The following is a 20,426-nucleotide window of genomic DNA, read 5'->3' as shown; positions in this document are numbered from 1 at the left end:
GCGGTGGTGGTGGTGGGTGGTGGTGGTGGTGGTGGGTGGTGGGTGGGTGGTGGTGGTGGGTGGGGGGAGCTCCGCTCGAGGTTCATCTGGAGTGCCCCACAGACGTCGTCCTCGTGCCGGGCGATGAAGCCGAGGCGCGGGCCACGGGTAACGCTGGCGGGGCACGTGAGTCCCGGGGCCGCGTCTCTCTGTCTCTCGCTGCTGCTGCTGCTGCCGCTGATCTTTTCGTGAATTTTAAGTTGCGTCCGTTTTTCGTGCTGCGTTTTTGTGTCATCGTTGTCGCGGCGATTGCGTTTTGTTTGAAGTGATTCCATGTGGCTGGAGGTAATATTGTGCGTGGAGTTTATGGCGACTTTAAAATACAAATGTATATATATATATCCCCCCGCGGTAAAACGGTGCGTGGTTATGTGACTGTTTTGTAATTGGTTTGACGAGTAACTCGTGGTTGCCGCAGATACCAGAGCAATTAATGGTAATGCATTCCCCCACTGCACCATGACATAGGAGTGAATGTAGCGTGAAAGATGATGTTTGTGCATCTATTCATGCAAACAGGAAGCTATTATAAATAAAATGTCACAACATTGAGTCGGAAAGACGACATTGATGATTGTAACGGGGGTTTACGTTGACGAATATTAGCTATGTGCGTGGGGTGTGTGTGTGTGCGTGGGGTGCGTGTGTGTGTGGGGAGCGGTAGTGTAGCAGTTAGTGCGCTGCGCTACGAACCTGACGACCCGAGTTCGATTCCCGTTCACGGCCAACACCGGTGACGATTATCTGAACCGGTTCTGGGCCTCCCCTAGGTCGACTCGGCCTCAAATGAGTACCTGCTGCGATATGTAAACATCGCCACTGCGGAGACAAAGGCGGTCGGGCGTGGTGCTGGCCACCCACCCCCTCGTGTACCATTCCGGCCTTCATAGGTGCTCGCTAACAGCACTTGCCCCTGCAGTCTGTTCAGGCTATTCGGGGGATCTTTGTCTTTATATCTTTATGCCCGCTAGCGTGTTATGCGTTTAAAGTTGCGTATGTGAATGGGTGCTCTTTGAAAATAACATTGGAAATATATCTATAATAATATATGTTATTAAAAATTAAAGCACTTTCATTGCCACCAAATTAAACTAACATTGGCTTCACGTCACATTTTAAAAGCACCCGAAAATCTCACTTCGCTTGAAGCTTTTTCTTTAAAAAAAAAATAACTCTTGTCAAATGAAAAATATTGCAAAGGGACGCTGCATTTATTTATTTGCAAAGTGCATGGAAGGGGTGGGCACTTGTCGTTGTGCTCGTGTTATTACTGTGTATAATTCAATTTGACAAAACGGCCTCGCGCGTTGTGCGCACATCCCACGTGGCGAACGCCGCATTCTACAGAGGAGGGCAAAGTCGCATCAATAAACGCACGCGCCAATATTATGACCCCCCCGCCCCCCCTCTACTTTGCCGTGGAGTGAACAAATCATAGGCTTTGGGGTCCATTTCAAATCAACGGGCTTGGCTCACACTCCGTCACTTAGGGCGTCTGGAATTTGTTTTTTTTTCCGCCGCGGTAAGGTGAGCATCTGCAGGCATAATGGGCGCTTTGACACCGGCAATAAAAGATGAAATGCCAATCAGTTCGGCGGTGACCGTCCGCTGACTCCAAATGCGTTATGTGTAGAGAGTTAATGATGAATTCCCCCACCAGGTAACCCTAACCTCGCCTCATTACGGAGCGAGATCTGAGAACCGGGGGCCACTAACAGGCCAGACGTTCATTGTATCCCATAAATAGTGATTACATTGTGAAAATAAACTCTAATTCGTACTTTAAAAAAGCATGTGTATTTGCAAACAATATTACAATCCATAGGGAAGCAAGCCTATTAAAAGGTGCACTCAAGCACTGCCTGTGTCTTGCTATTATAGTCAGTCCTCCTACTGTGGGCTGGTAGGTTTGGTTGGTAGGCGAGTGGGTCGATGGATGGATTGAGTAGGCCGGCAGGTGGGTGAGTAGACAAGAAATTTGGTAGGCAAGTGGGCAGATTTGTAAGCAAATGGACAGGTGAACTTCATGAGAGTTGAATGAGGTCAAATATATTTTGATAATGGAGACGTGGGATGCCACGTGAGAAACAGACATAGAGGGACATCGACACAGAATTAGTACAAATCTGATCACAGCTGAGGCTTTCAGTTGAACACAATGGTGTCGAGCCGGATTGCCATCTTGACATAACAGTCGAAACACAACGCCTTACGCATTTCCTCCATTGTTGGTGTCAGACGCGTCTTCGGCTCGATTTGGCTAACAACAACAACAACACAAATCTGTCAAAAATAATCAAGGTCGAGATGAAAATCTGCCCCAATATTTGTGCGCTGCCATCAGCCCAGATTCCCATGAGCACACCGTATTATGTTGTTGTCGGTGGACGTAATGACACCCTGCGCAAAGGCAATATTAGATTTTTTTTCTCCAAAAATGCAGTCTGATTGCCGGCTCACTCCATTGCTGGCGTAAGAGCCTTCGCTCAAGAAATCTCTAGCGAAGACTCATGGGTCTTTGGCCACCTCTTTCACGTTGGCCTGACATCTTAGAAGAGGTGAGAGTAGCCATAGTTTACCACCACCACCGCAAGCGACCTACCCATCGACAAAACCATGGCACGTCCTTTGATACTGGTGGCTGCAGTGTCGGCACGAGGCATACGCAAACTAAACGAGTCGCTGAGCACCCTAAGCAGCCCAATTGGCCACAGGTTCATGAAAAAATATGGGTGAGCCAAATGTCAAACTCGAATTGTACACAACACGTTTATTAATCTCTCTCATCACCATCCTGTTAATATCTTTCCTCTCTCATCTCGCTCCTCTTTCTTTTGCATTTCTCTCACCTCACTACGTCCCTATCTTTTGTAAATATCTCTTTTGTCATCTCGCTAGGCGTTAAAAGAAAAGAAAAGGAAGGTGCGCGAAATTAATTTCTGCTTAAGGCCCCACCCCCCCACCCAATGGGATCTGCAAGCACCACTATTATGGCCGGTGGAGAGAAGCGAGGGTGGGGGATGTGAGAATTTAATAAACTTACGAGAGGAGCGTTTCATGAATACAACGGATGCATCCCCACTTGCCTGCAGCAGTCGCTTGCTAGAACCTCGGCGCGTGTCTCCTTGAGCCCAACAAAGCAGAGATGATTGCGAGAGGCTGAGTTTTCACGCGGAGGCATCGACAGTGGCACGGAGCTCAGATCTGTCCACGGCCGACGTTGAAATCTTTTCACGTGCCAAAATCGATGATTGACACCGTGAATTTTTTCAGAAGCCGGTAATACAGACAGCTACATTCAGACAGTCACGCGAAGTACGTATTTTTCGCGTTATGTGAATTGCAAAATCTCGCGTTTATGTTTTGTTTAATTTCTTGAAAATTACGCGCGCACGCGTTCGGCAATCGTAAGGTCTCGCTCTCTCTCTCTCTCTCCGGGCTCGAGTGGAGAAGACGCCGTCACTCTTGAGGTTTATTATTGCCGTGCGAAGATTTACGAGACATTTTTTTTCGTGATTTGCGGCATCTTCATTCAGGCTGACGCTTTTTTTTTCCCGGCAAGAATGTGCGACTTGAGAAAATAATGTCTTCACTTCGCACACCGGTAAGATGGGAGAGAGAGACAGAGAGACATAGAGAAAGTGCAGGGTGGCCATTATGTGCCACTCACAAGAAGTAATTCATTGGTGCCACCGAGGGCGAGATTTGAGATGCAGTCTTTGTGCTGCACGTCAGCTTTATCTGAGGCTTAGCAATTCTCGAGCCCACGTGAGCATGCATTACTGGCATGCCATTGTGATATGACAAAGGCACCTCAAGTGGGGACTGCCAGACATGACGGTGGATATTGTACTCAGTATGGGGCGAGATGAGAGGGAGATTTTTTTTTTTGGTCAAAACAAATTCCCCCCCCCAAAAAAAACGGCGCAATCGGCACCAAAATCGGCTTCCTTTCTATTGCACTCTTCACGCCGGACGCGTCATATCGGACACGACAGCCGGATCTGGGTGAAGGGGGTCAGAGGCAGGCAAGATCTCTCTCAGTCAATCCCGTGGGGCGGATCTTCATGCGCGTGCCCTAGGCATGAATCCCGCTGCGGCGATCGCGATGGCCTCGAGGTGACCACCCAGAGAGACGCGAGCGAGCGTGGCGCGGCGGTGCTCATCTCGTGCCGGCGCCTCCGAGCCGGTGGTGAACATTTCCGCTCATTTTATCCACCCCTGCGGGGGAGGGGGGTGATGATAGGTTTTGTCAACCCCCCCCACCCCGATGATTTGAACTCGCACACCGAGCGGGATTTTTAAAAAATATATATTTATTTTCCGCCGACCTCCACCAATTTTTCTTAATTGCTATTGGCATCAAACATATTTTTGTGTTAAGTTTGTTGTCCTTGCCCCACAACCTCCCGTTCGCAGGGTTGACTACGTACGGTGCGAACGAAGCTTAACACACACACACATACGTCACGTCATGACCCTTCCTCCACTTGATTGTAAGATTCATGCGTGACTGTCGCACCGATATCTGAATTCTCAGAGCTCGAATTTAGCAAACGTAAGTGCAGAGCCTACTGCAATGTGATCGTTTTGTATGTGCAGTCATTCGTGACTCGACTAAGACCATCAACTCGATTTAATAAAAGGTGGCGAAAAAAAAAACTCGATTCAAACCATCAACTGACCAACACTTCACCTTGGGAGTTTGAGACGGGCCCTCTGCTACAGTGACACTGGGCTACCACTGCCCACGTTCAAGATGGGATTAACTATGGCTGGCGTGTGTTTGTCCACGCAATTGACATTTGCCCAGTGAAATGTGATCACCATCACCGTGCATCCATCCACAGGTTTGCGCTAGCGCAGGTTGGATCGTTTTGTTGTTGTAAAACCTGGAATTGGATCATCATCTGTATCACTTGATACAACAAATCTGGCTGTGACGGTCCCACCTGATGACGGAGACTTGTGTTGCCTCCGAAACGTCGTGATTTTTATTATTTAATTTCATTAATTTTAATTAAATTTTTTACCTACGTGACTTTACCGAAAAAACTAAGAGTATGAATCCTTGCAGTCACGAAAGCTTCAAATCTAGAATGGATCATCATCGCCAAGTGGAATGGATCGCTGTCGGTGCTACTTTGATTTGACTTCCCTCCGTCGTCACGTGGCGGCTGGCGATGAGGCTTTGTTGAAGTTCGCCTTCCGTTCACCGCTCGGGCAATCTGCTTCTTGAAACGCCTGCGGTTTTCTTTCTCTGTTAAGCCGTCTCTCGTGCCATCAAATGGTCAATCTATCAAAACCCACCTCTTGCGCGCGCGGCCCATAATGCATCGGCGGCATCCGACAATATTACGCGTGGGCGATTGGGGTGGCATGTCGATCAGATTTGCGGCAAAACGCTTGCTGCAATCGTGCACCGTAATTCAGTAACGCATTATTCCAAAGGTGACAAATCCCGATTTAGTAGCACTAAGTACGTTAGGTAAGCTTTTTTTGTAATCTATGCAAAGTAATAAAAAAATAACAGACGGCATCCCGCCCTAGCTTTTTAGTTTGTTTGTTGTTGCATCGCACGACAATTAATGATCAAGCCACGATGCAATTATGAAAATGAGACCCAACATTAATTGTGAATTGCCTGGAGGACTGGATTACTGGACTCGCAAGTTGCTGGGGATGTTTGGAGCACGTGGGGCTTGGCAGCGCTTGCTCATCATCAAAGCAGGGGCCCAATTCATTGCGTGCGCAGCTCCAAATCAACGAGCTCGCGGTTCCTTGATCTCTCTCCCAAGATACACAATTGCCCTGTTTAATACCTGAGTGGCAAACGCAATTGTGAGTCATTTGTATTTATAGCCGTGTTTGTGTGCGCGCGTGTGTAATTGTGTACGTGTGAAAGTGCGCTCTGTTTTGTCTTTGTATGTGTGTATGCACTTATGGGGAGCGGTCGTGCCGTGATTAGCGCGCTCCGCTACGAAGCTGGAGACCCGAATTCGATTGCCGCTCACGGCCACCACCAGTGACGATTATCTGAACCGGTCCTGGGCTTCCTCTAGGTCGACTCAGCCTTGATTGAGTACCTGGAGCGATAAAGGAGGCCGGGAGTGGTGCTGGCCACCCACCCCTTTGTGTACCGTGGAGGCCTTGATAGGTGCTCGCGAACAGCACTTGCCCCAACAGTCTGTGAAGGCTATAAGGGGGGGTCTTTGTCTGTGTATGCACTTATGCTTGGGGAGTGGGGCTACAATACTGACAGCCTGAGCTTGATTCCAAGTGCATATTTACCAGTTGCACTTGCGCAATGTACCACCACATGTGCAAATGCTACTTATTTATCATCATTATTGACCATGGTTTAATCAACTCCTGACGATTAAGACAATGTGCCATTAAGACTCGATATTAATTCAAATTAATATGATTGTCCACAGGTGTGCCATGCTGGGTCTTAATCTATGCTCGCGAGCAGCACTTGCTTAAACCATCTGCGAGACTTCGACATGGATATTTTGTCGTTATATACACGGATAATTATTCTCGTTAACGAATAACAATTTCATGCTTTCATGCCACAACCTGGCCTCATGGTCGAAGCAGAACGTATGGCGATTTGGCGCCCTCGCTTAATGATGCACCCACAATCCAGCTGTAGCAGCGCCAGGAAATTACCAGGCTTTACAATTGTTGTTTTTCTATTTTACGAGGTAAGGCCCACTGAACTACGTAGCTCTGAAGTGACCTGGCCACAAATGATAGCTCAACAAAGTGGCTTATCACGTGGAAATGTATTGCAGCCAAATACTCGAAATGCATGCTTTTAAATGTGGAGGGGAAAATCTGGAGGACCCAGAGAAAAATCCACGCGTCCACGGGGAGAACATGGAAACTCCAAATATACAGCAGGCGTCAGGGTTAGGATCGAACCCACGACCTCCTGTATACAAAACGAGGTAGGTAACATGTCTGTGGAACGAGGGGAGATAATGAAAGCATTCCATAAACTGATACTGCTGCTGCCGCATGGGTGTGATCAGTGCTGACGTAGGTCAGAATATGAAGACTATTTAACAACCTTCCGGGATTAACCGTCACCCAGAAATCCATACAACGCGGTGAAGAAGAAACTACTCCAAGTGTGTCTTGAAGTTGGCAATTCCTGTTTAATGTCAATTTTCCAATTGCACATCCAATCCATGCCAGCACGGGTTCCTTGCGGTTCAGGTGGCTTTCCACAGCCTATTTGCCGAGCTGAGAGCAGAAGCAACCCATGATACGCTGGGTTTACAAGCAAGGTCCTCGCGTGACACTTGAATCTGGCTCGAGGCCAAGCAAGGCCAGTGGCGGAGTTATTCGATTTCGTAATGTCACGCGTCGACTCGTTCATTGCGTGCGAGGTAAGCGGCACCGCTCCACTTCCGCGGTGGAAAAACCTTGCACCTCCTGAGCCGCGCCAAAGTGGCTTGGTAAGGTCCCGGTGTGGCTTCGGCACGGCTCAGTCGAGCAGTGGAAAAGGAGGGATACGATTCCAGAAACAGCATTTATTCGTAGCACCACAGGAGCTTTCGTCTTAAAAAAATAAAAACACCACTGTACTCATCTTCAGCGAGTGACAACCGCGGCTACAGGTTTTGTCTACCCTCCTTCCGAAAATAAGATTTATTTTTTGCCCTATCCATGTTTTGTTCCCGCTCGCCTTTGCGGTACAGTAGATTTCAGCAAATGCGCTAGAAATCCTCCCCATCGGCGGTCGCAGCTGGCGAGACGCCCGCCTTCACACCTGCCCACGCGTGCCGACGCCCTCTGCGATCGAGTCTGCCGTCATTGTGTGTCGTGGGACTCGCGGGCGAATATCTTTTACCAAGTGACCCACGAAACATTAGTCATTGCCCACAGCCACCGACGCTTTGTCAAAGCTATGGATAGCTTTGATAATGAACCTGAGTTGGGTGGGGACGGTGGTTATGAGCATGCCACTGTGAGCATGCTCTTTTTAGCTCTATCCAAGGCCGTAATTATAAATATGCTCAAAATGTCCCCCCAAATATATTGCGATAAAAAAATTGCTATGCTATGTAAATAAAAAACAACAATTTGCTAAACCTTGGCCACAATATCTTGACTTGTCTTCATATAAATCAATGCATAGATTTCTGTTTATATGATTGTGGTTATGGTTGTACTTAATCAGTCATCCCTAATCTCTGCCATTACATACAATGAAACAAGAAATGGTAAAAACAGTAAAATCAGAGCAATGTAATACAATACATTATTAGACATTATTGTAAAAAATAAATAAAAAGTCCATCCCATGTGTTAGTGAATTTTTAAATATTTTAGGCAGGAAATTTGTTTTCAAATTTAGAGATTTTTCTGGGTTGTGACCCCCAGACACCCTGGAAGATTTGGTCCCCCCCAATGTAGACTCCATGGTTATGGCCTTGGCTCTATCCAACTACTAAACTAAAATAAACTTTTTTTTTTATTTAACCAGGTAAGGCCCAATGAGCGTTATAGCTCATTTTCCAGAAGCGACCTGACCACAAATGATAGCTCAACAAAGTGGCTTATCGTGTGGAAATGTATTGCAGTCAAATACTCTAAAGGCGTATTTCTAAACATTGAGGGGAAAAACTGGAGGACCTGGAGAAAAATCCATGCGACCACAGGGAGAACGCGTGTTTCTAAATGTGGAGATAAAATCCGGAGAAACACACGCAAACTCCAAATATACAGCAGGCGTCAGGGTCGGGGTCGAACCCACGACCTTCTGCATACCAGGCGAGGTAGTTAACATCTCACCACCGTAGCCCCCTAATGTTTAAAGCATTTATGCACGAGCTCTGTTCATCCCTCCGTCCATAATTGGGGTGGCACTTTAACTTTTTTAAAGATGTTCCAAAATGCACAACACTTGAGGATAGGAATTATCCTATTGAGAAACAGCCAAATAGATCAAAGGGTTATTGCCCAAAAAACGTGGAGATGGACACCAGAGCAAAAAGCACGAATTGCAGATATACTTACGAGTTTACCTTCACACCTGCATATTCAGAAATATGCAAATGAATGTCAGCCTTGACAGCTTCCCCATCGGCGTCTGCGCTGCTAATTAAATACTTCTGAAGGTTAACGCATGTTGGAAATCGTGACCCATGTGTACGCGTGACGTTTCGTAACTTATTTGGCCAGCTGTCGGTCTCATTCTGGTGGTCCCCCCACCCTTCACAGGTTTCTTCACAGATTGTAGCTGCACCACATTTTGAAGATAAATAAAGAGAGTGATCTGGCTTTTAAGTAAAGAGAGAAAATAGAACATTTAAATCTACATAGATATTTTTAATTAAGACATTGATCTAATTTCAAACACCGTGGTTTTTTTTCATTAGCACAACTTATAACACGTTGAATTGCCAAAATGTTAATTGAAAACTTTCATCACAAATATTATTTAAAGTCCACTTTGATTTTAATTCATGTATGCTCCACGCTGTTGAATTTTTTCAGGCTTATTTTGATATTTACTTGTTTTTACTCAGAGTCTTTATGAGACCGAGCACTCTTTTTCATGAGGGCCCTGCTCCATTAGGTATTTATCTTAAACCTTTACCGTTCTGATATCGTATCTGTACGACATGTACGTCATCAGAATGTGTATGTCATGACGTATACAGAACGTCTACGTCATCAGTTTTTCTTCCGATTCCATTTTAATGACGTACATGCGGGAGGGCGTGTGGCACAGTTTGGCACCGGCTATCATAGAGTGCGGTCGTGTCGCTACAGTTCTCTGCGGTGAGTACAATGTCTATAAAAACAACGGCGCTATGCCCCTCTAAATAAAACTTACGCTAACAGCTTGCGCATTCAGAGATTCAACGGTGAATAGGACATCCAATCTGAAACTTGCAGACGCCTCAGAATGGGAAAGGCTTGATGTTTTCAGAAATTTTTTTAGTGTTAACACGTAGGTTTTCCAGACCAAAATTATGGTCAGGTCATATGGGTAAAATGTATCGTACACCCCCCCCCCCCCTACACCTATTACAACCAATTAATAAAGTTGTCACATAATGAACAAAGGCGCCAATTATGTACCGGTTCCCCAGCACGACCAGTAGTGTTGGAGAGTAATCCACGAACGTTTAACAATTGGGTACGAAGTTTCGCTGGTAGATACAACCAGCATCATCGGACAGTTTGCCAATTGTTCAATTCGTGTCGATCGCTCTACAACACACCGGTGGTGCTGCCGAACAGTAGTAATACGTGAGCACGTTCTTCTATGGGTAGAGGAGAGTATACAACACACATTTAACTCGTACGGCCTGACCCAAACCCCTATTATGAACTTAGAGTGTTTATACATGTTTCCATAACTTTACGTGTAATCAGCGCAACAGTGCTTTTCAACATGTGTTATTCCACTTATCAATGTTCGTCCTGTATAGCTGTAAAGCTTAGAGATTATAAATCGTCTTACTGCATTGATTTTTATCTTATGAGTGCCATTAGGTGGCCTCAAATCATCCTGGGCCGTTATCTTCGGGAATTAAATTCCATTACTTTGTGTGCAGCGTCTTTAGATGCAGGGATGCTACCATAATTTCACAGACTGGATTGCCAATAAAACTAAAATATTTTTTTATTTTATTTTACCAGGTAAGGCTCCACTGAGCTATACAGTATAGCTCTATTTCAGAAGGGACCTGGTCACAAATAATAGCTCAACGAAGTGGCCTATCATGTGCAAATGTGTAGCAGCCAAATGCTCTTAACGCGTGTTTCTAAATGTGGAGAGAAAATCCGGAGAAACACACGCAAACTCCAAATATACAGCAGGCGTTAGGGTCGGGATCGCACCCACGACCTCCTGAATACCAGGTGACGTATATTCTTGGTTCTTTCGGTAAAGTCACGTAGAAGGGAAATAACAAAATAATAAAAAATAAAACAATAAAATTCTCACGACGTTTCGACTGCAACACAAGCAATCATCATCAGGTGTGAAATCCACAACAAGAAAATTTGAAAAAAATTAACCCGTAAAAACAAAGTTTTTCACTCTAAATCCTTTATATGCGTGGCGGCTAGAGTCCTCTCGTCCTCTGGCTTGAGATGGCTGCCACCTATGGGTCAGATGATTGTCTGCCAGCATTAAGCAATTGGTAATTAAATATTTTTAAAAAATCCCTAAACAGTGTAAAATTTTCGAAAAAAATTTTCACGAAAATTAATTGTCACGCACAACGAGTCTGTGTGGAAAACGTCAGCTCGATTGGATCACGGGAAGTGGGTTAAAAAACGACCGAAAGATTTGCACGGTCGTAAGCAAGCAAGCAAGCACGCAAGTACGCAAGCAAGCAAGCGAACTTAATATAAAGGATTTTAAAAGTGGCAGCTTTTTCTTAACGTCAGCACCACGGACAGCGATTTGGCAGTTGGTCAGATGGACGAGTCCATCTATGTTCGGAAAAGAGGAGGGGGGAGAGAAAGGAAGAAAATGAAATGCGGTCTGAAAGTCACTGTATAGATGGACTCTTCCATCTGACCAACTGCCAAATCGCTGTCCGTGGTGCTGACGTTAAGAAAAAAATCGCCACTTTTTTCAAATCTTCTTGTTGTTGATTTCACACCTGATGATGATTGCTTGTGTTGCAGTCGAAACGTCGTGAGAATTTTATTGTTTTATATTTGTATTATTTTATTATTTCCCTTCTACGTGACTTTACCGAAAGAACCAAAAATATGAATCCCTGCAGTCACGAAAGCTTTAAATCAAAATCCAGGCGAGGTAGTTAACATCTCGCCACCGTGGCGCCCAATCCCTTGGTCACCGGTTCGATTCAGTCTCCCAGCACGGCAGCTGAAACGATTGTTTAAACTTCTCAGATCCCTCCACCTCTGTCCAGCCAGCAGTGTACATGGGTTCACCACACAGTCAATCAGCCGGTTGCGTATTGTGGGGTAAAGTGTGGATACTTTAACCTCTTTTAGGATGTCTGGGCGGCGTAGAAACGTAGGCCAAATTACCACTGCAGAGGAGCTTTCTACAGCTCCCTCTAGTGGAGGCCCTTCCGCTAGCAGTGGCGTGAGCAAGGCATTGCAGGGCTGCGCCTTTAACCTTTAGATGCAGTTATATTCAGATGCCCGATAAATCTAAATTGCAATGCTATCGCTGTGTTCCAACGTCCGCGAATAAAACTGACAAAATAAATCTTTAAAATGGAAAAAGGGCAGTCATTTAAAAGCATCCTCTGTGTAAATCAGATAAATATATGTATCGCATTAACTATACATTATTTAGCATGTGATAGAGTCAGTGTGAGCATTACAAATCACACCGAACACCGTGCATCGGATGTACTGATAGCAGTGAATGGATTGAATTCATACATTTTGGTCGACATAAATATTCAAAGGCGACTCAATTTACGTTTACTTTGATGCATTTTTCCATTTAAAAAATCTATTTTTCATTTTCACTATTTTATCGAACATGAAATGAATTTTAATGAAATCGTGAAGCACAAGGTAATTTGTTTTATCATCAAAAAAGGGGCATCGTGTTTACCATTTTAATACCTGTCTGATGTATTATGTCTTCCCAGGAGCGGTAACGTTATTCAGTGACCGAAACAACAACAAAAAAAACCCTCTCTTCCTCCGTGAAGCGATGGACCCCGGGAGTTGTCTTCATCTCAGCTCAACCTCATATCCGCCCATACTGGAAACACATTGACATTCTCTTTAGCGGGGTGGTAGAAAATATTTACACGGCCCAGCCATGGAGCCACTCAGGGGCAACCCCGGTCAGCCGCGAATCAACATCATCACTCGGCAGCAAACCGAGCGACCTCCAGTTGACACACCATGGGACCCCAATTCCACCAGCGGCCTGGACGGTGCCACGACGTTGGGACCACTCGAGGAGAACTTGAACTGCAGCGGGAACTTCTTGGACATGGAGTGTTTCATGATCCTGACCAGGGACCAGCAGACGGCAATCGGCGTGCTTTCGCTCACTATGGGAATCTTTACCGTGCTCGAGAACGCCCTGGTCCTCTTCATCATCTTCCGCACGCGGAGCCTTCGCAGGAAGCCCTCGTACCTCTTCCTGGGCAGCGTGGCCTTCTCGGACCTGCTCTCCAGCATCGTGTTCGTGTACAGCTTCACGGACTTCCACGTCTTTCACCGCAAGGACACGCAGAACGTCTTCTTGTTCAAGCTGGGCGGCGTCACGGCCTCGTTCACCGCCTCCGTCTGCAGCCTCTTCCTCACCGCCATCGACCGCTACATCTCCATCCACCAGCCGCTGTCCTACAGGACCATCGTGACGCGCGTCAGGGCCGTGACGGCGCTGAGCGTCATGTGGACGATAGCGCTGTTGACCGGAGCCCTGCCGCTCATGGGCTGGAATTGCCGACAGCTGCACTCCAAGTGCTCGGACATCTTCCCGCACATCGACAAGATGTACCTGCTCTCGTTCATCAGCCTGGTCACCTTCCTGCTCGTCGTCATCATCTACGCGTACGGCTTCATCCTGTGGAAGGCGCACCGCCACACCACCAACATGATCAGGCGGGCGTCCACCAAGATGAGCCGCGTGTCCGTGACGGAGAGGCGCAAGGTGGAGCAGCACCGCATGGACATCCGCCTGGCCAAGACGCTGGTCCTCATCCTGGTCGCGCTCATCATCTGCTGGGGGCCCGTGCTCACCATGATGGTGTACGACGTTTTCGGCAGCGTGGACAACCACATGAAGCGCGTGTTCGCCTTCTGCTCCATGCTGTGCCTCATGAATGCCACCATCAACCCGGTCATCTACGCCATGCGTAGCAAGGACCTGCGGATGGCGTGCGCCGTCACCTTCCGTCCGCCGCGCAGCGTCACGCAGCCGCTGGAGAACAGCCAGGAGAGTGACGGGCAGGCCAAGTCCGCGCTCGCCACCGGCCAGACCCCGGTGCCGGCCGCTCCTGCTGCTGCTGCTGCTCCTGCTGCCGTCACCGTGGTCGACAAAGCCAGCGAGGCGACCGAAAACGTCTGCGTTCCTTCCACGTCGGGCCTCGCCTGCCAGCCCAAGACGGCGCAGATTGTTCTGGAGACCGGCGAGCGGGTTCCTCCACAGGCCGTCTAACAAGGCGCGTGGCTCGAGGTGGAAGTCCAAGCAGGATTCCCAAGGGGAGCAAACAAATTACACGGCGGTCATTGCAACGAAGCTGCTCGCGTCAAGGATTCGTTCGGGCGATGCGGTTGCGGAGGGTTGTTAGCCTGGAGACTCGGCGAGGCTTTCCCGGGTAGATAAATGAGAACGGGAAGTTGGGTTTTATTGACAGCTGTGCGGCTGTATCCTGTGTTCGGGGGAGCTTCTTTGGCAATTCAGTTCCTGAAGAGGCTCCCAGCACGTGGAGCAAAACGTTGGACATAATGTCGAGCGAGCAGTGCGCGATACAATTCGAAAACACATCAGAGCGCTAAACCAGAAGGGTTATATTTTTCAAAAAGGATTTTGCCTTCTTACTTGGTGGCGACAGGCAACTGGTTGTAATATGTTGTGCAAAATCACGGTAAGAATGAAGATAATGTTATTTTGTGGTGGCCGTGATGATAGTGTGTTCTCTTCGCCGCTCTGGCTGTGGGTTAAGCCCCCCAGTGCTTTAATCTGTCTGATTCAATCGTGGGGGAGCCTTCAGTTTTTCGTCGAGTAAAAAGGCCCCATTTGGAGTCGCGCGGTAGATTAACTGCTTTGCGCAATTGTGTTGCGTGACGTGTGGTCGTGTGCGCATGTGCTGCGAGTAATACGTTATTTAAATGGACATTATATGAGATACGTTATTATAAGTGCGTACAAAGGGGGACAAAATGCTCCTTGAAAAAAATCCATTTAAAAAAATGCTATGTATATATGTAAACGTTAAATGTGCGACATTAATCTGCGAATAAGCTGAACAACTCACTGCCACCCGACTCGTACAATTGTAGACCATGAATGTCACCACAATTTTTTTTTAATTCCGAGCGTTTCGCTTCGCCATATAGAACTGGCCTTTTTTAAATGACGCTATTGACACTCGATTTTAACGTTTCAAAGTCTAATCCGCTTTACCTCCCCCATCATTGGGGGGGGAGGGTGAAATTGTCAGCTTAGAGCAGCGGGGGTGAAAGCATTGGCAGCAAGAGTAATCAGTGCGTCTGACTTTTGCTCCTCTCTTCCATTGCATAACCCATCAGGATTAGCAACAGATTTTAATCAAATTGCCGTGATAATAGAAGAAGTGATGTTTATGCACGATGAATATCTTCAACTTTTAGGTAAAACATTTTACGGTTACATTTTTAAAATTGGTCAAACATTCCAATAATTCTTGGTTCTTTCGGTAAAGTCACGTAGAAGAGACTTTACCGAAAGAACCAAGAATATGAATCCCTGCAGTCACGAAAGCTTGAAATCAAAATTCCAAGTATTCCCTACGTAAACAATCTAGGGTCTCTCAGTGAGGCTTTCCTGGGTAATATAAAAGACACCGTCATTAAATTAAGAAGCAAATAAACATGCCGGTTGGCACCAGTTGTTACAGCACGCAGCTCGCAATCACATGATTGTGATTTCATATCCTCCGTCCAAGGATCACTTCTGCACTTTATCCCTCGGAGGTTTATATATTGAGTACCAATTTATGGAAAGTCAACAGTGGGTTTTCCAAGTTAAGACCATAGAAATGTCGAATTTCCCCTTGTACAAACAACGCATGCAAGCTGGATCGTGCTTGCTTGAGCAGGAACCTATTCTCACACCACTTACGATATGTAAATATTTGTTGTTATCCATATAATCAATAATAATTCATCATGCTCAATTGATAACACAGGTCTCCATGTGCAGTCTCCATTCTGCTTCTGTGTATGTTGTGATTCGGTGATGCACAAGATGAAACATTTACTGAATATGTAACTGTTGCGGATGAATCGGTGGTGTAGTAGTTGGCACACTACACAGGCATTCAGCAACCGAGTGACCTGAATTTGAGTTCCATCCATTGTAGACATCAGTGGTGAGTGATATCTGGACCAGTCTTGGGTGCCTTCCCACATCAAAACGCACTTACAAGTGTAAGTGAAGTATGGTAGGTTTAAAAAAATAACCCCCGTGACTGACAAGGCATGATGATGCCTTCATGCATATTGACAAAGGGCTAAAAAAATTATTAATATTATCATTATTCTTAAGGTTAATTTTTTTTATTTTTAAATCTATCCAAGTGGCTTCTGGTACACGGTGTTCTGTTTAGTTTGAGCTGTCTGCTGTGCCGGCTGCCCAGTAGCGCGCTGTGATTCATAGCCTGGTTTATCAGCATGTGGCTTTGTGAGGGCACATCCTGCCCATGGCTTATCTATGCTTAACAGGGGTGCGGGAATTACATTGAATGAAATCAATATAATTACTGCGAGTCGATGTAACTCTCTTCTTTTTTAATTTCCTTTCTACCTCGCCATTATGAATAGTCATTAAAAGTGTAATGGCGTCTGCTTAAATTAACGATGCTCTTTTAGGCACGTTCTGATTTTGTTTCTGATAGCGTGGCCTTTATCTGCTGTGCTCTTCGCAAATCTCGTCGTAAGCTACAAACGTCCGAAACCTCCGAGCGCCAAGTTCAAGGTGTTCCAAACAAAGAAGGCAAAATCCTTTTTGCGCAGGACATTACGTCTGATGTGGGCCACCCTGTCGGGGAATTGTAATAACTTTGCCAATGATAAAATATCATATGGACAGCGTGAGCCAGAGCCATGCCTTTGGGCTCCCATCCCACGCCTGTGGATTCTCTTGTTTCCTAGCCGTTTCGCGAACACCGTGCGGGCCCCACAGTAAAAACGAAACGTTCCCATCGCCGGTTCAATCGACCTGGCTGGGTCAGGGTCGTCGCCATCGCAAGTGAGCGGCGTTTATTTGTGTGCCACGGAGCGCCCGTGTCAGCCGGACATATGTTATAAAGGGCCCATAAATAAATAATTACACGTAAATATTAAAATACAAATTTTCAACTTGCATAGTAAAGTAATTGTATTTTTTAATTTGCTATACAGCCAGATACTACGACAAATCGCTAACCTTAAACACCCAGTCGTTCGTAAAAGTTGAAGGCGGTATAGTACTATAGTAATAGAGCAAGTGCAGAATCACTGAACCGGAATTGATATCTTGAAAGCATTTAGCGCTCGGCCCTTGAAAGTGCGGGGCCCGTAGCTACTACATATGTAGCTACTTTTGTTACTATGATAATCGGGCACTGCCACCACCACCACGAAGGGACAACCGTGAATTGTCGCGTAGCCGCCGGCATCTCCCGCACGGGCCCTCAAAACACATTCTTCACCGGCATCGTTTGCTTCGGAGAGGTTAGACACAGCGATTATTGTTAACTGAATGATTCATTGTTTTGCATGCGGCTTGCGCTAATTGCGATGGCCACTGGCGACCTCGGAAATTGCACACATTTCTTTTTCTTTTCCCCGCCGGATGGAAACGCGGAGAGAATTTTCACATTTTTTTCAAACGCTGCTACCGTTCCCACGAAAACATTAATAGCTGTAACAGTATAATCAGTTATAAATGGTTAGTATCGGCTTTAGCGCTTTGTTATTAAAATGCGACGGTGAACTGCAGTGTGTTTGTAGAGAAAAAAACAACTGGCTTTAATTTATAAACGGTTGTGGCGAAGTAAAGCCAATTGTATTTACGCGAGTCGTCCAAGATAGTGGGGTCTATTCAAGGTGCCTAATTCAAAGCACCGTGTGAAACGCTAAAGAACTTAACAACTTATAGTACGTTGCAAATCTATATCTTATACATGCGGTATACATACAATATATATGCGGAGTGATATTTTGAATGTGCGTGCTGTGACCTGCGTACGTAAGCCTCGTGCGACTTCCACTGTGGTGCTGTCTAATGTGACGTGCGGGTGTCCACCTCTCGGTTTTTTTGGCTGATGATGCCTATTGAAGAAATCGCTCACGTAACGTCTCATCTGGCTGCTGTCCGCCTGGGTGGATGGATCAGGTGTTTGACCGCTTGTGCATTAAGATAGCACTTGTGGCAAAAAAACACTACAGTAGATAATGTTTTATGCATGTAAGCAGTTGTAATGGAAGATTAGGCCAAATATCCTTTGGAAGGCTTCTCTAGTGCTCCCTCTAGTGGAGGCCCTTCCACCAGCAGTGACATGGGCGTGTAATTGCAGGGATGCACCTTGAGCGAATGACCAGTGCCTCTGACCAAATTACCCAGGATGCATCAGATCTCAGAAGCCAAGCAGGCGTGAGCCTGGGTATTGCTTGGATGGGTGATCGTCATGGATCGCAGGTGTTTTAGGCTGCAGGGATGCTGTGGGGGCAGTAGAGGGCAGACCGGCATAATACATCAATGTACTAGACTATGATCCCAAGCCTGTGGTCTGCACCTTCACCAACCTGTATTGACCAGCCATGGTAAAGTATGGTCAAACAACCACCGAGACTCGCACGGAGTGTGAAGGCCCCTCATCCAGCAATGGTTGGACAAAAAAGGGCTGTACTGTGTACATGTACATACATATTAATATACATAGATTCACCCAGTAAATAGAATCAGTATATGTGAAGATGAGTGGTGGTGGCTTGGCTGACCGAGTGAGATCCAGTTACTGCTGGGCCAGGTCACACAAGTTGAAGGCTTCATTCACATAACTGCTGGGTGGCATTGCTGCCAAAGTTCGCCGTCTATTGTAAAAATAACACGGCGATCAGGACCACGCAAGGTCGCTTCAAATGCGTCGGCAGCAGCTGTTGCGATATTAGTGCCATGGACCATCTGGCGCATTTAAAAACAATTTATGATGTGTAAGGGGCGGGGGGGGGGGAAGCAGACCAAATAAAAACTGAAAAGCGGACACCCCACACATTATTTGACCAAATGAAATGCACCGGAGATGTATAACTTGTGAACTTTTAGTTGTGAACCGTCTCTGTCACCGCACTGAACTCTGTATGATCCCCAACTCTGGGCTCTGTTCTGGACATGTGCAGTGTAGGCTCCTGCAATGCCATGCAGGCAGTGTTTGACTGGATGGGTCAAAATATCAGACTTGAGGTCGGGATTGGAAGACACAAGGAAAGTGTCCGGTCACAATGTGAATGCCCTTCACACAAATGGAATGTTTCCGACCTCACTGCTGACATCTGTGACTGCACTTTAAGAGATGGTTCCAACATACACAAGTGCCAACAGTGAAAAGGGAGCAGTCTGTTCTATTTCGAAGGTTCGGTTTTATTAGGAAGACTTTAGATATCTCACGCTAAGTTGTAGAGGCTTTGTGGTTCTTTTTTTAATGTTGTTTTCTTCTACAAGTTGATATCGTCTGAAACAGCGTGCGTGTAGAGGAGTGAATATGTGTAAAGGTGGCTTTAAAAAAAATCTAACGAAATATATATCAGAACTTTGATCATCAGACTGTTGGAAATTATTTCAGAGGTTCCTTCTTTTCTCAGAAGGCTTCCTATTGTGTCGTAAGTTTGTGTTTGAAAGGGTTTTTATCTCTCTCTATCTCTCTCTCTCTCTTTGAGCACTTGGCCCCATAGAGGGTTCTGTAGAGGGTACTCTGCGATTTTTCTCATGACTTACATTTCGTCGTTGCTTCTACTCGGGCGCTCGGGGCAAAGGCATTGACTGTGCATCCCGATTTAAAGCTTTCGTGACTGCAGGGATTCATCTTCTTGGTTCTTTCGGTAAAGTCACGTAGAAGGGAAATAATAAAATAATAAAAATAAAACATTATAAAATAATTCTCACGACGTTTCGACCACAACGCAAGCAGCCGTCCTCAGGTGAAGAACAGGTCCGTCGGAAAGACAGCGTCTGAGTTTCAGAACAGGTCTGTCGGAAAAACAGCGTCTGAAACTCAGACGCTGTCTTTCCGACAGACCTGTTCTGAAACTCAGACGCTTTCTTTCCGACAGACGTGTTCTGAAACTCAGACGCTGTCTTTCCGACAGACCTGTTCTTCACCTGAGGACGGCTGCTTGCGTTGTGGCCGAAACGTCGTGAGAATTATTTTATCATGTTTTATTTTTATTATTGTATTATTTCCCTTCTACGTGACTTTACCGAAAGAACCAAGAAGATGTGCATCCCGACTTTCTGTGTTTTTCTGCTGTGGTGCCGTGTGGCAATAATAATGACAATGATAATTCAGTACTTCGTATTGTGCAATATTTGTTTTGTGTGCTTCAGTAAAACTGTGATTGCTTATTTTAAAGTCGCGCAGACAATTACATTCGCGGTGGTGGGTGGGGAACGACCCACAATTCTCTGAGAACACGACGTCCACCTGCAGTCCTTTCCCAAG

At 46.1% G+C, this 20,426-nt stretch overlaps 1 protein-coding gene across 2 annotated transcripts; it reads left to right on the top strand.

Moving 5' to 3' along the window:
- The first annotated feature begins 47 nt into the window (after window positions 1-47).
- Window positions 48-19,822, top strand: CNR1 (cannabinoid receptor 1). 2 transcript variants are annotated; one of them, XM_061567845.1, is made up of 2 exons: window positions 48-165; window positions 12,657-19,822. In XM_061567845.1, exon 2 carries the CDS (start codon window positions 12,833-12,835, stop codon window positions 14,180-14,182), a length of 1,350 nt encoding a protein of 449 aa, XP_061423829.1. In that variant the 5' UTR covers window positions 48-165; window positions 12,657-12,832; the 3' UTR covers window positions 14,183-19,822. The 2 variants fall into 2 exon arrangements, with proteins under 2 accessions (XP_061423829.1, XP_061423830.1); XM_061567846.1 differs by having other exon boundaries at window positions 74-147.
- Window positions 19,823-20,426: the final 604 nt, after the last annotated feature.

The sequence above is a fragment of the Lethenteron reissneri genome, chromosome 5, assembly GCF_015708825.2.
Source record: "Lethenteron reissneri isolate LAM-NWPU_2019-01 chromosome 5, ASM1570882v1, whole genome shotgun sequence".
Lineage (NCBI taxonomy): Eukaryota > Metazoa > Chordata > Hyperoartia > Petromyzontiformes > Petromyzontidae > Lethenteron > Lethenteron reissneri.
This window is presented reverse-complemented; position numbering and strand designations above follow the sequence as displayed.

Coding starts and splice junctions, on each gene's coding strand:
- CNR1 (XM_061567845.1), top strand. CDS start 12,833: ATGGAGCCACTCAGGGGCAACCCCGGTCAGCCGCGAATCAACATCATC.